Below are 18,171 nucleotides of genomic sequence, written 5' to 3'. Positions count from 1 at the left end.
TCGATTTCCTTCCATGTTATTGCCCCGTTTGTCATTAAAAATCTAGTTAAGCTTGGAATTTCTTCATTAGTGACCTCCCAGCAATGAACCTATATCGCGGTAAAATCGCGTCAACGCAGCTTGTGAAATAATTGTCCAATTACACGATGCATAAAGGGACGCGGACGGGCAATATCTGAGACAAACCAAACTTAACGTACAAAATTTTATAGGGTTGTCAAATAACGGCAGAGATGCCAACTTTACAGACTACAAAATAGTAATGAATCTTCCTGCAAAGAGTAATGCTAATGTAAATACATAGGACAACAGTCAACGGTTTAATTAAGAGTAACCACAGTACTTTCCAAAGTAGCCACAATGTTGGCGTATAGGACAGCTGGAATTTTCTAGAGTGCCTCAAAATCCTAATAATTACTCCAAAAGAGTAATGGTTGGCATCTCTATCTGTAAGGGGCGTGGCTAACTCGCAAACGGCGATAGGTCAAACTCGATAAAACGACCGACGAAGTGGAGCAACACGTGCTTGTACATGAACTGGTTATTTTGCCGCGCTTTTCCGCCACATAACTTGCGTCACACTGATACATGTGTACAACAGGCGCGCGGGCTCACGATAGGCGCGCGTCTTGCATCTACTCAAGCGCGCTTGTAAACGCACAATTCATTCATAAAAGAGCACGCGTATAAACAAGGGAATAAACAAACATTACCTTTGGAGTAATTAATTTCACAGTAGTATTTTGTTTTTGCTTTGGCTTACAAAAAAGTCACCGGGCGTTGGAAAAATGACGATGAATTGTCTTGTAGGCCTCGGTGTATTTCAACTTTTATTGTGAATGTTCGAATAAACAGTGAACGACCAAAACTGATAAAGTCGTGATAATACACTTCTAGAGAATGACTTCATTGTCTCCAGTTGAATACGTTGCTGCTGATCATCACATGAGACGATCTCCGGTACTTGTAAGTAGGCCTTCTCTTCCAATTTTCTTTCTTTTTAAGTAAGAGTAGGCTAGTGCATTAAAGTTACTTTTGGAGCCCTCTAATTTTTCGATTTGCTATTTTTTTAAGCGTCTGATAGACCCATTCAACAGAGGTATCACTGGGCCTAACAGTAACACTATAGCTCTAGATGAGTCTGAAAACATTAGACTGGCATTTCGCAAGCTGTTATTTCAAAGAACAAGAATTTGTTTTTAGAACTATTTCCCTAGCCATATAGCTAATGCCACATGTGGAGGATTTTGTTTCCAATTTATAACATTGAGATGTATGCCATGTGGTGCGATCTGAGGCAATTTTTGACCACCTTAAACCAATTTTTGTTTTGAGGAAAAGATGGTACGGTGTATAAATTATATACACAGTGCCTGCCTTTATTGTGACGTCATTTAAACCCAAAAAAAATGGGGGGGGGGGCATGGCCCCCGTTCATTGCGCAACCCCCCCCCCCCGGCCCGGGGGGGGGGGGGGGGGCGGCGGCGGATGATCCACCCTTGGACTTCAGTTACACACGCCACTGTCTTTGATTTGCAGTTTATTTTACCTGAAATATTATTCATCCCTGATTGACTCGTGGAAACAAATCCAAACAAAATATTAATAAATTTAGGCACCCTTTTACAATAGCTTATCAGCAAAATCATCAAATTGCATGCACGAACTAAAAAGTTCATACATGCGGTACAGCTGTGGCGGATCCAGCTTTTGGTATGGTTTGGAGGGTGTGGTATTTGCTGTGTTTTTCTGCATGGTTTTCCTTTTTTAAGACTCGAGAGGGGTCTCAAATCCGCCACTGTGCATTGAAAAGCCGGTTACTCAATTCATTCGCAGTCGAGCATCCCCGTCCCTGCACCCACATCACCGAGAAAGCGACAAGACGACGTACAGCAAGCGGACGCGTCTAGGGCCCACTCCCCGGTTCCAAAGCCACTCCAGACGGTCACTTCGAAGAGGAATCACGCCAAAGTGCCACAGGCGGCTAATGTTTGTGAGGTCCAAGTGCTCCAAAAGCAAGGGAAGTCGGTGAAAGGTAAGCGACTTTAAACGTTTTGGGGAATGTGTTCATCAAACTGGATTTTGGAACCGCCCGTCCGTACATTTCAATCGACTTTGGGTGCTGTTTTTATTCAGTCCTAACTCTTTCATTGTTATAACGATGTGCTTGAGCCGTGTCCAAAACGCCAATATGATAAATTGGACTTTTAAAGTTCTTAAAGTTGTTAATTCACGGAACAATATTGCATTTTCCGCGTCTATGATCGACTTTCGTTTCTTTTATTTGTCGTGGCGTTGTACATCCTTTTGCGTCCCTCGTATTATTCAGATATTTAAAAATTCACATCATCTTTGCATACATTTCATAAACAACCTCTCCAAAGAGCGAAAATTCACTCCAGCTGAACTTGGAATACGATTATTTAAGAGTGAAATTCATTCAGTAAAAAAATGAAGAAGATCGATTTTCGACGTGTTTTTTTTTCAAAATACGTCATCTATAATAATATTCTAAATCGTGTAGTAGATATACCTATCTAGTTTCATTGCTTGGAAATTAGAGAGATCTGGTAGGCTTTTACGTTAATATATAGCCAAGCCAAAACGAGATAAATCTCTAGAACGGTGTGAATCCATTATAAGTACGCTTATGTTCTCTGAATTAATGAGGACACGTCATTTTTACACAAATTTGACTTTATTTTAGATACAACACAAGATGCTTCCTCTCGACCGAGTCGCCTTCTGAAAGCTGAAAGTTCTACCACCGTGCAATTAGGCCAGCAAGACCGACCTAGACGGATTATCCCCAAGCAGGACGAGTTTGACTTGGCATCGGTGCTCTTCGCTCCGTTGAACACGCCTGCATTATCATCATCGTCATCATCGACGAGGAAGAAGAGAGACAGGAAACAGCCACCGGGACGCTCGCAGTCTTTACACGAGATCGGCACGAGATCACGCGAGATCGAGAAGCCCGTACGGGATTTGAATACGGGGAAGAGGGTGACGTTCAAAGAGAAGATCACGGAGATTAGAGATGCCGTTGCAGATCGGAACCGATCGCCAGCAGCTGATGTCAGTGATGACATGTCACTGAGGTCATCCTCGTCCCAGATATCTGAAGCTGCAAAGATTTCCTCCCGCGAAACTCCTAACCATGAATTTCAAGGGTCTTGGTTTGAGAAGACAGAGGATATAGACAGGCAAATGGAGGGCAGCGTTTCTGACGACCAAGATGATGAGAAGAATCTTATCATTGATGAATCACCCACAACGCAGCAGCCAAGTGATGATACTGACACAGGCGTCAATGTCTTCAAACGTGTCGAGACTTTCCCCGACAAAACTACCTGGGGTTACAAAACTGACTTAGAATGGAAGGCAAAGGAGCAGGGAGAAAAGGCCAAATCGGAGAGCAGTCTGCAGGCTGCTGATTCTGAGAATCCAGAGAACAGCAGCAACATTCCATTGCAAACAATTCCAGTGAGCACTGCACAGACATCGGAGCAAACCTCTTCTGTTATTGCCTCTCTGTCTGTCATCACTGATTATTCGACAAGCAAGCCAACTCCGTCTACACAAGAACAACACGAACATCCATCTCTAATGACAAATGGACCTGCATCTGCGTCGGTGGGATGCAGATCTACGTCAGTGCTTCCAGAGCCAGGGAGTGGTCAAGTTGGCATTAAGGATGAGCAGAAACTGGTTGAAGAGAAGTTGTCTAGACCAGTGGTCACAGCTGCGAACAATACTACACCAATCCCACAACCACCTGGCAATCAGCAGCCAATCTACACCGCTAATTCCAAGACACATCCTGCCTACCAATTCATCGCATCTGGCGCAATAACAAACCGTCTCCTGTCTCCGTCCTATTTTCAAAGAAGATCAACGAGTGCCACACAAAGCTCTTGTAGTCATGATGTGGCTACCCATCCGTGCCCGACCTCATGCTTTCCACAGCGAATGGTTTCTCCACAAGCATCAGCGAGCATCGAAGACAAGCCTCAGATACTGTTCTTTCCTGGCAATACCCAAGCAACACTTCCCAGGCAAGGAGCATGTGGTCCAGTGGTCTGGTCCACAAGTACTGCACCTCACTATCATCAATGTGTGACCCCAATTTTGGGAGGGAGGTACCAAACTCCAACAACCTTACCCACGCAGTACCAGCCAATCATGCTTCCCCAGTATCACCAAGCCCTTCCCAACAGGAATGTTCCAGGAATTACAGGACACCAAGTTACACAACCAAGATGGCAAGGTCAACGCTGCCAAGCTGTGAGATTTGTACAACCCTCAACTGTGGTACCTGGAAATTACCAACCTATAAGGTATGTCATTTACAAAGCAACCGTCACAGGAACCTCAGTGTCGTCATCGCAACAAGCGGCTTCCTCCAAACATGTACCTGCAAATCTGCAAGCACCTGTTCGGGTACCTACACCTGTTCAAGAAATGGTAGCAGCACCTCTAGGTCAGCAGCAGTCACCTCGACCCCTGCATCATCGGGACCCTCCACCACCACCACCACCTCCTCGACCATCAACAATTCCATCTAAACAATCGCCACCGCCGCCACCACCACCACCTGCAACACAAAAGCAGTCACCTTGGGAGAAGGCAACGCCACAACAAACACCATTTGGAGGGCATCCTACTATAAGTAAGCCATCTTCGAGACCCTCTCCGGCTTCTGTTATTCCAAACGGTACACTCTTCGTTCAAACTCCGAAGGGGCTTGTACAACTGCCCCGGCAACATGGAGGTGACCGGAAACCATCTCCGAGCATTTCCTCCCAGCAGTATAAACTGCTCCCAAAACCTACAGATGGCAAAACAGCAGGTCTAAACAAGCAAATTCAAGGTCGTATACATCTTGCCTCTGTACCAAAGGGTTGTTTACCTCCAAGACACGGCAAAGATGTACCCCTACAATCTGTTAGACATCCACCACACACGCAGGCATCCAGAGCCTTGACTGTTAAAATGAAGCCGGACCAAACCACAGGGATTAGACTGCCATTCCAAATGCTGTCACAAAAGCAGCTCGTCCATCTGACAAGCAAAAGCACATCCCAACATCAGAAAATACAGGAGAAGGAGAGCGGGCCAGGAAGTTCCAAGGCAGTCACCCACAACAAATCTCAGAACGACCATCAGAGTGACAAATTGGTTGTCAGTAACAAACAGAATGCTTCCAAAGAAGTGTCTGAAAAATATCCGGAGGTAAAGAGTATAGATTGTGAAAAAAGATTGAAAGTTGGAATCGCCAAAGCAGCCACCTCTTTAGAAGAGAATGCAAAAGATACTGATAAACATAAAACGTCAAAGACCAAGAGTAATGACAAAGAATCTTCTCCGTGTTCTCAGTCTAAAAAGTGTGCAGGATCAGGGCCCAAAGGTCGGTACGTCAAATTCCTTGACAGTTCTGTTACCGTCAATTGTATTTATGTCCCCAAAACACTGCATTCGAGCGCAGAGAGAAAAGATGTTGACTCACAGAAGACATCCAGAGAGCAAGAAACATGTCCTGCATCTCCATCAAAGACGGCATCATTGGAAAATATGGATAATTCTGACCTGCCTATGGGTGAAAAAGACTTTGATATCGTGGAGGCTCTGAGTAAACTTTCTTCAAATGACAGCGATACTCAGTCAGAAGACACAACATCCAGTCATGGAGATGACTACAAAACACGATCTGATGACGAAGATGACAAGAAGGATGAATGGCGACCATCAGTCCCAGTGAAAATACCATCCAAATGCACAAGAAGGTTCCGGAATGCCCTGACCGGCGGTTTGTCCAAGATAAACATCCGGACATCATCCAGGCGAAGCTCAGGAGAAGCAAGGCCTTCAGAAGAGAAAGAAGACTGTGCCACAAAGATTAGCAAGGGCCATAATGATGAAACATCTGCAACGATTGCTGTATTTAAACATAACGATTTCAGGACAGGGAGGACCAGTTTCAAACATCAGACTTGCATCACTAGCAAGTTGTCCTCCTTGGAAGACACAAAGGTCAACTTTGGCACACAATGGAAAGAAGCCAACATTGAAAATCAAGGTAGTCCGGCATTTCGCAGAGTTGAAGATGATGACTCATTGTCATCACGGCCTTCATCTTCTTCATCTTGCAAGAATAAAACTCCCCCCAAAACAGAACCTCTGAAACAAGTTCCTAACACTCTCAGCAGAAAGGAGAAATCTAAAAAGAACAAGGTAGACGAAGACCATTCTACCAATGGGCAAATCAACAAAGACTTTCCTGTGAGTAAGGCCAACAGTCCCTCTAAAAGACATCACCTGAGATCTTCAAAAAGTCAAAGCAGTGACTCTGACACAGTACATGTATTGTCAAAATACTCAAAGAGGGTAAGTTTTGGCGACAGTGACAGCTCTGGAAGCCCAGAGAATATCTCAAAAGAGCGGATGTCATATCAAGAGGCAAGGAGAAATATGAGACGGAGGCAAGATAGGGGGCATCAGTCATACCATGCCCCACTTTGGCAGAAGGTCTTGAGAATGTTGGGGTTAAAGAAGAAAAGGAAGCCAGTGCGCGAAGGGCCTCCAGGAGGAACGCCCTGGCACAAGCGACGAAGTTCATCAGTGGTCCTGGCCGAGTCTCTTGCAGAATCAGCAAAGCACCTGGAGAGGAACAAAGAATCCAAGAATGACACTGAAGAAGAGAAACCTTTAATCAATGAAGCCGTGAGTTCCCCTGCGACGAAAACCCCCCAAAAGAAGTGTCAAACTCCAAAGAAAGGAAAGCAAAATAAGGACAAGGATCTGGATGTCGCACCAGCCCAAAAGAAGGGAAAACACAAGGCAGCCAAAAAGAAGCCCAAGAGGCGCAAGCTTGAAAAGAAAAGTAAAGTTTCGCCTCAGAGCTTGACTGATCCTGCCTCAGGCAGCCTGACCTCCATCGACTTTGATGCTAGAAGGCAGACAAGATCAAGAGCAAGGCGCAAAGAGGATTCAGCTTCAGTCAGCAGCTACAGCCAGGTAGACAGCTCCCCATCATCTCCCATCACACGCGGGAGGAAGACCCTGGCTTCCATCTCAGCCCAGACTTGGGAAGACTGCTACCGCTGCACGTACCTCAAGTGGAAGGAGGCCGAAATCAGTCCCGAGAAGTTGGCCATAGATGAAGGGTTCAAGGTGATGACAAACGAGCTCGGGACTCCAAGAGGTGGACCGTCCAAGGACAAGAGTTTCCAGAAACTCCTCATGTCCACGTGGGAGGACATTGTACAAAGTGCACAAACTGGATCTCTTGGGGAATTTGAGTCTGTAACAATTAAAACAGAGCCCCAAGTCCAGACAGGAGATGAGTCCATCTTTGTAGACACTCCACCTGTTGCTGCTGAATTCAGTGTGTGCACTTCTGATCCTGTGGAACCTTTACTTCATCAGGGGATTCAAACTGATGATACCTGGATAACTGATACTAAATTCAGTACAGATGCTAACAATCTAAAGTTAGAAGATAGCATCGCACCTCAGGATGACATTCAAACCAAACAGGTAGCTGAAGATACTCCAGCCACCTATCCCAATCCAACCTTGTCTTCAGAATACAATTCTCATCAACAAGAGTTTCTTGTTGATTCCTACGGGATGCCTCCAGTGCTGAGTCCATTTCAAGACGTGACTGAAGAACCCATCAGTCAGGCAGAGCAATCGGCAGAGATGTTTGATACACTTGAAGATGCAAAGGCAGCCGGCTTCATCATCCCCGAAGAATTGACGGAGGAGATGCTTCGACTGTTGGCCGAGGATGGAAGCATCGATCCAGATCTTACAGGTGTGCAGGCCTTTGCCCTCTTCATGCCCAACATGGACGACGAGGATGACCAATGCGACGACCGTGGCTCACTTTCTGGACTATCGCAGTCTAATGAGAATGGCGAGAGTGATGATGACAATGAAGTCCCACCTGTTATCTCATGCCATCGACTGGACAAGTTCAGCGACATGCATGGAGACACCACAAATGAGGATGAAGTGAGGGGAATTCATGTCAGCAGCACTCTTGAAGGCAAGCGAAGTATTCCCATAACTGATGGCTCAGAGCTGGCCGGATTTGTGGACAAACAGCTAAAAGCCACAACTGAACTAGTACAAGAAGCAGTCTGTGAGACACATGCTACGTCTGCCAGTCAAGAGGATTGTTGCCTAGTGATGGATGCGATGGCAGGTGCTGATGCTCACCATGGCAACACGACAAATGATGCTGCTCTTTCCAGCACTTTCCCTCATGAAGTGGATTCATTGAATGTTTCCCTGGAAGAAGGGGAAATTATTGATGATGAGAGCAGCGAAGCTACAGGTGAAAGACATGTAAAAGTGACAAGTGACAACACTTAATTCACGCATCTTTGAGCCTGATTGAAACTGCATTTTTGAAACGGTTTAAACTTGATGTTAAAGCAAATTTTCAATTGCATTTTTGACATTTGATTATTACATGGATGGTGATTCCTTCAATTTGATTACTTATTATTTTAATGTGAAATGAAATGTAATGTATGAAAATAATTAGTATATTAATACATGTACATTGTTATAAATATGAGTAGTTTATTTCCTAAATGTGACATATCGATTCAAAAAGTGAACAATTTGCAAGGTTATCAAACTTTAAACAATACAAACGGTAATACAGCCATTTCTAAAGTCTGTTTTTCGCTTAATTATACATGTATTCTTAGGTTGTGTCTTAGTATTTAACAGCCATCAAAACTGACTTACGGCAGCCAGGAGTGGGCAGGATTCCAAAAGGGAACCAAGTGGCGTTTATAGGGTTACGAAATACAATCCGTACCTAATTGCCGTTTCAAATAATTCAACTTCGTTAGAAGAATCTGATTTAATAATTGCATACAACCCGTGGGATTGAACCTTTTCTTTGTTTTGAAGTCAAATATTTCTTTCGAGACACAAACAAAATTCACTCTTCCCAAACAAATCTGGATCTTGCATTTGAATTCAACATTTTATTTTGCACATCGTAACATTTATATTCGCAATTTAAAAATTAAATTTTGTAAGAGTAACTTCATTCCATTAACTGCGCACACACATTGGAATGTATAAACTTAAATCTGTGAATTCAAACTAATTTGTGCGTGTGTGGTTTAAGTAGAACTTCCTTCAGAAAATAAAGGTTCTTTTTTGTTCATGCACTCACCATTTTCATTAAGATACTTTTTTTATCCAGATTTTTGGTTCATTCACTGAATCAAATTGCAAATTACAAATACATGTAATTGGAGAAATAAAGGATTGAATACATTTTACACTCAGACACATAAATATTTGGCCAAATGGATGAGACCTGAAGCTTCCTATTGCCTCACGGATGGAAAATCTAAATTTGAAAGAACAGTACAAACAGATAATTTTTGTATAATTTTTACAGTATCAAAGTGCATTGTTTGAAGAGTTTGGAGTTTTTCTGTTACTTGGTGTTTTCTAGAATGACAGCAATACCCTGGCCTCCCCCGATACACGCCGAGCCCAAGGCATACTTCCCTCCGGTCCGCCTGCAGACAAACAAAATGAAAAACATCTCTCTATGAATATGATGAAGCGACAAGGACTACAAACTGCAGTACTATTCTCATAATTTATGCATAACTGCGGTGTTATTGGTGAAAAAGATTTCGCTTTCGCGAGTTCCCAGTTCAAACGTGCCTTAATAGCCATGCCGTATCATCTAGCAAAGTGGACGGACGGACACCTGGAAATCGGTGTTACATAGGTAACATCTGCTACTCAGCTCGACATTAATTAAATAGCCGTACTAAAACATACTAGTGATTCCTCTTCAATGTGCCTAGGAGGCTTAACAATGAATTTGATTGCCAAAGAAGTTTGTTAAGGTTTATACGGCGAACGTCAATGTAATTTCAATTGACCTATCGCGGCAGAATCACGGTAGAATTGTGGCAATGCAGCTTGTGAAGTATTGTCCAATTACATGATATACAAATATGGACGCGGAACGCGCAACATCCGAGACAGACAAAACAAAAGGTAAACTGTTAATGTCATGAAATTCGATTTGCTCTTGCATGCTTGTAAACCATAAACTGGCCCGAAGGCAGTAAACCACCTCACCTCAATTCATGGGTAAGATGAGCTGTGATGCGACTTCCCGACGCCCCGACGGGATGACCCAAGGCAACAGCGCCCCCATTGGTGTTGGTCTTTTCTATATCCAGTCCAAGCTCTCTCTGTACGGACAGGAACTGGGCGGCGAATGCTTCGTTAACCTGAAAAAGAAGAGCGACGTGATTGATAATGATGTGCACTTCACAACTGCGAATAGGTAGCTCAGTCGGTATAACACTAGAGCAGTATTCCACAGAATGCGAGTACGAATCCTACTGAAGTAAATTTCCTTTATTCCACAATATTTTTTTTTACATTTTGATGGTAGAATAAAAATAATATTAACACCAAGGCCCAATTTCACAGCTCTGCTGTTGAAAAACATACTGGTTGAAAGATAGTAAGGGGACTAAACTCCCTGTGAAATTATCCTTTCTGGCAAGCTCTCATTTTGAAGAAATCAACGAAAGAAGGCATTTCCAACGGTGCGTCTTAAGAAGCACCGTAGGAAAATTTAAATTAGTAGTTCGTTTTGTTATTCGGCGCAGCGCGCACAAGCATTGGAACGACGCACAGGCGCGCGCGGTTGCTATAATTCGTCAAATCAGTGCGCGACATCGCGTAAAGCTGCAATTCAAAACAATGAGATCCTAGAAATGCTGTTTTTCTCGGAATATAAAGCTGAAGCTGAGCTGAAACTTCATCAAGTAAGTTGTTCAGTATCCGTCATTAGATTTTGAACACTTTTGTTGCTTCAAACGAACAAAATGCACAAATTACAAATGATGGACTATAGCTTTAACAATTAGCAGAAAAGTTGTGCTACCTACAGCACAAACTCATACTGCTGCTTAAGCATTATTTCATGGCGTGGACGTCTCAACGGTTGTGCGCGCATGGAGATTTCGATTGTTGCATCACTGATTTAAGCAACTCTATCCTCTGTGGTCAGCATTCTTTTGCCGTGTTTACTGCTTACGGTCTCTTTGAAATAAGTCGAGGCTCGGTAAGCGCAAAATCGGCTGTTAAGCAGTGCCATGAAATTGGACTGTTTCTCTTGGCATCTTGCCGAATGCAATTGATCATAAACAACTAGAACAAATGTCTTTGCTAACCACTCATACCAAAGTAGCCAAGAAAAATAGCATGCTGTAGGATCGATTAACCTAGAGCATAGTTATACCTGGGTTTACTATAAATTAGGCCAAAAAAAAAAATATTCGGTCTCTGGTCAGACCAAAGTTCCGGAATTGATGCGGCTTCTTTTTTTCTTTTCTTTTTTCTTTTTTTTCTTCAAGCTTGGATTGTACAGACAAGGTGGGTATTTTTTTGCTTTTTTGGTGTCCTCATGTACATTGGTGTCCTCCATAATTTGCCTTGGTACTTTCGATCATTTGCCTTGGTGCAATTTCCCATTCCTTGGTGCTCTTTGGTAAAAAAAAATGAGGAGGTGCGGAAATAGAGGGCGCTGTTGGAGCTACCGCGGAACATTTTGAAAAAAAAAAAAGATCGACGCGCATGATTAAAATCGATGCGCGCGCCGACCAGAGACCGACTTATTTTTTTGGGGGCCTTACATTGAGTTGAGATTTTAAAGACTGGAATTTTTCCACCGAAGACAAATATTTTGTACCTCACAGAGGTCCATGTCAGCTAGTCGAAGCCCGGCTTTCTCCAGGGCTCGTTTAACTGCCGGAACAGGACCAATACCCATAATGCTCGGGTCACATCCCGAGACGTGATAACTGACCAGCCTGGCTAACGGCGTCAGGTTGTGTTTAGCGACGGCCTCTTCACTTGCTAGTATCACCACACCTGCTCCGTCACAAATTCCCTGCAGATATCAATACAGAAATTTTACATTTTTTTTGTAATTAGTTGAACCTTCCGGATCGCCCTTTCGATACTCTACTGAGCTATCCAGCCCTATGTTGGCATTTTCTCAATGTCTTTGTTCCAAGGGTGCTGGCCACCTATGAATCTGTATATGCCATGTCGCCAGGGATCACGCCTTAAAGTCATGATTTCTAGCAACATTAGCAATGCTGCAAACCTGGGAAATAACTAAAAGAGATCACTCAGAGATATTTTAAGCAAGCCAGAAAAAAAGAAGAGGTTTTCCAACTGGTCTACTTGTGTCTCATTTAAAGGGTCTAAGATACTGAAACCAAGATCGAGACCAAGACCAGTGAAAAACAGGACTACTGTTTGTCGTGAGACAGAGACTGGTCTCGAGACCTCTATCAATGCTTTTTTAATAATACTTGAAACTAATTTTTAGACAAGCTACACAGAAGAGTCGGTTTAGGACGGAGCACACCACACAATTTAAGCTAACTTACTGAAGCATTTCCAGCACTGACTAGCCCGTTCTTTTGGAAAACGGGAGGAAGTTTGGCCAAAGCTTCCAGAGTAGCTTCTCGTGGATGCTCATCCGTGTCCATCACCTGAACGCCTTTCTTGGACTTCATCTCAATGGGAGCCATCTCATCCTTGAACCGACCCTCGTCATTGGCTGGAATAAAAACCACAGTGATTTATATGGAGTTGCTGACCAATCAAATCAAAGCTTAGAAAATGAAGATATTTGTGTACCTTTCTTCCATCGTTGCTGTGACAACAGAGCAAACTGATCGCAGTCCTCCCTGGTGACTCCGTACTGGGCCCCCAGCTTCTCTGCCGTCATGCCCATGGGGGTTTTGATGTGGTAGTCTGTCAGGGTGGCCCATAAGGTGTCTTCAAGCTGCAGGTGGAAGTGAAAGACTCTCAAGATGCTTTCATGTCTTCTCATCTTGTGATCACATCCAGACTTTTATTATTATTTTCTTGTTTTACCTTGAGGTCCACTCCAAGCTTGGTCCCGAAGCGGCTCCCTCTCACGGTGTACGGAGCCATGCTCATGTTCTCCGTGCCTCCAGTCAACACAACTTCTGCATCTCCCGTTAGAATGTCCTGAAATCAATCCGAAACAAGATCATAAACTTAAACAAATTCCAATGCTGGCAAGAGTTTAAGTTTCTTTAACTACCAACGCACTAACTCTCAAACCATTCACTGTTCAGTGGGCGACCCAGCAACATGCATATCTCATCAGGTTTCCTGATGAGATGTGAATTTTAGTTTGTCCAAAATGGTGATGAAGTCGACATGTTCATGTTCATCATCATCATCATCAGGCTGTGGTCTTCCATTGTTGGATGAGGCCCTCCTCAAGCAGTTTCCATTCTCTTCTGTTTGTCATTCTACTCCATGTTGCCGTGTTCATATATGTGGTGATTTCATCTCTCCATCTCTTTTTTGTCTGCCTCTTCTTCTTCTGCCTGTCCTTGGTTGCCATTCTGTGAGTCTCTTGGTCCATCTGTTGTCTTGTCTTCTTGCTAGGTGCCCTGCCCGCGAATTTTTTTTCTCCCAAACGACATCCGCATATGGGTGTACGCTATGGCGTTTTGGACTTTACATTTATGAAAACATGAGAAGAAAATATGAAATGAGACAAAAAAAGTGAATTTGAACGTTATGAAATTCGGACTTCATTTCCCTTTTAAAAAAATCCTCCAAAGCGGTTAGAAAAGGAAAAAAATTCGGGTGCAAAACCGAGTTTCGAACCCGCAACCTCGCGGTGCAAAATCCTACCGTCTATCGACTGAGCTGTCGCACTGCTCGCTAAAACGTGGGAAACAAATAATTGTATACCTGCGTGCGTATCATAAAAGTATCGTAGAGGGCGCTAAACAACCATGTATGCAGATGTCGTTTGGGAGAAAAAAATTCGCGCCCTGCCCATCTCCTTTTCATTTCATGTTCATACCCAGTCTCAAGTTGCAGATTTGTTTTGTTTACGTTCAAGATCTCTCTACAATGGAGCAAATTAAAGATATAGTCCATCATTTGTAATTTGTGTATTTTGTTTGTTTGAAGCAACAGAAGTGTTCAAAATCTATTAGGCCTAAAGGATACTGAACATCTAACCTGATGAAGTGTCAGCTCAGCTTCAGCTGTATATTCCGAGAAAAACAGCATTCTAGGATCTCAATTTCAGATCAAAAGTTGCTGAATCATGTTTTGAATTGGGCCTGAATTCAGCGTCTGAGACGCATTCTCACTGAGCCGATTGCAGCTACGCGATGTCGCGCACCGATCCGACGAATTATAGCAACCGCGTGTGCGTGTGGTCGTGCCAATGCTTGCGCGCGTTTCACCGAATAACAAAACGAACTACTAATTTAAATTTTCCTACGGTGCGACTTAAGACGTACCGTTGGAAAGGCCTTCTTTCGTTGATTACTTCAACATGATAGCTTGCCAGAAAGAATAATTTCACAGGGAGTTTAGTCCCCTTACTATCTTTCAACCAAGTATGCTTTTCAACAATAATTACGCCAGTTACTTTTCAGATGGCTGCAAATGATGGACTATAGCTTTAAAAATATGGCCATGTCCGAATTACTTGGCTAAGCTGGCTATCGCTGGAAGTCACACATACGACTATGTTAGCCGCTGCAGCCACTTCCCATAGACACGTGTGTTATTTCAAGTCGTAGCCAAGTACTTCAGGCCCGGCCTAAGTTTTACCTGAGCTCCACTGACAATGGACTGGAACCCTGACCCACACAGGCGATTCACAGTCAAAGCTGGCTTGTCGTCCTTGACGCCAGACCGAAGGGCTACGTGTCTCGCAACATAGGCTGCATCAGGCGAAGTCTAGGAAGACAAATGGGTTAAATCACACGTCAGTAATCTAGCACTGGTTCCCATTGATTTACTAATTCATTTACTACACTTCATGTACCCCGCACTGGTCCCCTTGGCGGATTTACTGGGCTTTGTGAATCCTAAAAGAAGAAAAAAATATCAAACACTGTAATACAGTCTTTGGAAAGATTTCCATATACGAAGTTCACTCAACACCCTGTGTACAAGCCCTATGAGATTGGACTGAAAAATTCTAAGTGTTTTCTAAGAAAATGCTTGTATTTTCTCACTGCTCACTGCTCACTGTCACCCTTTCTACTAGATTTTGAACTTGGGTACACAGCTACACTTTTGCTAGAAACAGATAAATTGACAATCTACATGTACCGGTATACTGCCAATAAATAAAAACAGTACACAGGGAAAAAAACACGGGCGGGGAAAAAAAAGGGTTCATGTGGGGAAGAGAAACTGATTAATCTTTTTCTTGGCTTTATAATTTTGTGTCATGTATTTAGGTGTAGCCTCTCAATTTTTTTGAAAATTTGTTTTCTTTTCATAATATTTCGTTACAGATCTTTGATCTATTTAGGACGTATCAAGTGTATTTTGTGAATATAGTTATTTACCTGCGCGACATTACCAACGAATGTGCTGTCAATAATTTCTGGATTGATGTTGCCCGCTGCCAGTGCAGCACGTGCAGCAACTTCGCACAGGTCCGTCTGTGTTAGGTCCTTCAGCTTGCCACCAAAGGCACCGAAAGGGGTACGCTTGGCAGCCACGATAAAAATACCTGTAAAATTGCAATTTAGTTAATTTCATCAAGTTCCTCAGTGAATTGGACACAAAAATTATAAATACGTGTACAGGTGTCAGTGTTTACTCATAAATCTACACTCCCAATTTTGTATTCAAATAATCACACTTTACTCTATACCCCTAGAGCTATGGGGCTTGCTTATTCTAAATGGTAACTTTACTCTGCATTAAACATACACAAATGATACACACTCACTCAAGGGACAAAAACAAATGTCTGCTTTAAATACATCTTTTCTTAGGCCCGAGCTTTATATTTCTGTACTTTGCCAGAATCTGACAGACATGACAGAATCAAAATATAATTTGAAAAAAAATTATACGACTTTCTCCAAAGTGCAAACCCCATCAAAAATTAATACTAAAATAAATGTAGAAACTTTAGTTGAAATTTGTTTGGAAAGAATGTATCATCAAAATGTTGAAAAGCCATGAATCTGCGACTGACATGACTGAGATTAAATCATTGAGAAACATTTCCATTTTTTGTTAGGAAATCCTAGTACTAGTAGGCCTACTACTATACTAAAATGTTCTTGACTCTCCAAAGACTTTGTTTTGTACAGCCGCTGAAGTGTCGTCTGGATACTACATTCTTTCAATGGTTTATTATGATGAAAAAAGTGGCGTCAGGATGCAACCTTCTTTCCAGAAATTATTTGGAGGTAGGCCTATGTGGTTCAGAAATTCTGTCGTTCCATATCGGAACTGGTTCATTAAAAATGTGTGTGCAGTGGTACGGGTGTGGCAGATGGGAACGGCGGCAAATTGCACCGGCAAAAAACTAAGCTCGCTGTAGCTTTGAATAAGCACATTCATCATCATTCTTTCATTAACTCATTCTTGAGGATGGATAAAGGTAAAATGCTTGATATGAAAGGAAAGGGGAAGAGTCTCCAAAAACTTGCCTCTGGACATCGCCATCTTGAATGCAGTGATTTGTAATAGTCTGGTTCCAATCACGGTTTGCTGCAGCTGGGCAAGTTGAAAGGGGAAGGGGACTTGTCCAATCTTACTTTCGTTCTTATTTTACATTGAGGGCGCTCCAGCTTCGGACCGAACTACCCGTACCAGTAAATAAATTGCCGTAGACTTCCGCGATAATTACGCCCACTTCCAAAAACTGAATATGAAAAATATACTCACAGCTCTCCAAGGTGTTTGAGATACACATCAAATTAAAGCTTATTTCATCATCTTTCTTTTCTGCTCAACTTTTGAGGGGTTAACTGATGACTTTTGGGAGAAAATTCCATCCAAATAGATGATCACTCCCAAAGGTATTCCTGAGCTAGGCGCCATAATTTTTTTTTTTAAAAGATGCAAAATAGAGCAATTTCATCCGAATTTCACAGAAATACGAGCTTTTTAACAAACCCTCAAGTTCATGGACTACGAAATGCTCTAACAAACAACTTTGAGTCGAGGGCCTGCAAATCGTGATTTCGCCACTCCGACGTAGGCAGTATTTGGGCATATTTGCACCATATCCCAAAGGAAAAATAATTCTGGTAAAAACTAGCAAAAATCTTCCATTAGAACTATAATTGAAGTTGAAAGGAGTATTATTTTGTTAGATACGCCATTCTTTCAGGGGCGTAGCAAGGTCATTTTATTGGGGGGGGGGCAAATTTCTTGAAAAGGGTACTTGCGCATCCGTGCTGAATTATGAACACTAGTGCAGTGCCCGTCTAAAATGTGCATGTTCGGGAAACGCAAATTGCTTTGCCGCTGGTATAGGTTGCATACTTTCAGAGTTTTGGAGAACTGCTCGTGCAAACAACGCACGCGATTCAATGATGTTGTTTTCACAGGTTGAAGGCACACTTACGTCAAAATTTTTGCCAAGTTTGAAGTGCGACCACCTACAATGGTCGCTCAGTCGACTACAAAAATAATGTGCCCGTGTACATACAAAAACATGGTATGCAGTGCTATTCACCCATTGATCCATTAGTATTCACCCATACTGGACAATGTATCGCCCTCCAATGCACGTGCGCGTGTCCGTCCTTTTTGCATTGTTTGCGTCATATTGAGCACGCGCGCTTTAGCTTAAACATGACGTAAACAATTGAAAAGAACGGCAGTGCGTGCGGGTGTTATGTTCTAAGCTATATACTGCCACGTTTGCCTCAGAAAATACTGCTTTTTGCAGCTTTTTCGGGAACCGCTGGTCCAAACAACTTCAAACTTTGCACTGCACATTCTGTTGTCCCGAAAAATATACCCGCCGATTTTCAACTTCATACGGTGCCCGGTTCTGGAGATAATCGACGGACAGACAGACAGACAGAGATTCCTGGAATTATAGTAAGACTAGTGCAGGGCCAGTCGAAAATGTGCGTGTTCGGAGGGGGCAGCTGAGAACTGCAGCTCGTGCAAATAACGCACATTATTCAATGGTGTGAACGCACACTCGCAAGTTAAACGCACAATATGTCGTCAACCCCCGACACTGATATTTACCCCTACTGGACAATATGGTATTGCCCAACTGTAGGGCGTAGTTGTAGGGCGATACCA

The 18,171-nt window shown here is 43.0% G+C and overlaps 2 protein-coding genes across 2 annotated transcripts; one reads left to right on the top strand and one right to left on the bottom strand.

Annotated features, from left to right (window-relative positions):
- Positions 1 to 2,061: 2,061 nt before the first annotated feature.
- Positions 2,062 to 8,567, top strand: LOC119725378 (mucin-17-like). The gene is made up of 2 exons (XM_038196784.1): positions 2,062 to 2,098; positions 2,708 to 8,567. Exons 1-2 carry the CDS (start codon positions 2,062 to 2,064, stop codon positions 8,380 to 8,382), a joined length of 5,712 nt encoding a protein of 1,903 aa, XP_038052712.1. The 3' UTR covers positions 8,383 to 8,567.
- A 416-nt stretch (positions 8,568 to 8,983) lies between these two features.
- On the bottom strand, positions 8,984 to 16,662 carry LOC119725613 (3-ketoacyl-CoA thiolase, mitochondrial-like). Its single transcript, XM_038197091.1, has 9 exons — positions 16,554 to 16,662; positions 15,453 to 15,619; positions 14,704 to 14,832; positions 12,967 to 13,083; positions 12,727 to 12,874; positions 12,474 to 12,646; positions 11,765 to 11,965; positions 10,138 to 10,292; positions 8,984 to 9,560 (listed from the first exon to the last, which is right to left on the bottom strand). Exons 1-9 carry the CDS (start codon positions 16,567 to 16,569, stop codon positions 9,476 to 9,478), a joined length of 1,191 nt encoding a protein of 396 aa, XP_038053019.1. The 5' UTR covers positions 16,570 to 16,662; the 3' UTR covers positions 8,984 to 9,475.
- Between the last annotated feature and the right edge of the window lie 1,509 nt (positions 16,663 to 18,171).

The sequence above is a fragment of the Patiria miniata genome, unplaced genomic scaffold (assembly GCF_015706575.1).
Source record: "Patiria miniata isolate m_02_andy unplaced genomic scaffold, ASM1570657v1 HiC_scaffold_19, whole genome shotgun sequence".
Lineage (NCBI taxonomy): Eukaryota > Metazoa > Echinodermata > Asteroidea > Valvatida > Asterinidae > Patiria > Patiria miniata.
The sequence above is the reverse complement of the archived record's forward strand: the minus strand, read 5'-3'. Positions and strand labels throughout refer to the sequence as shown.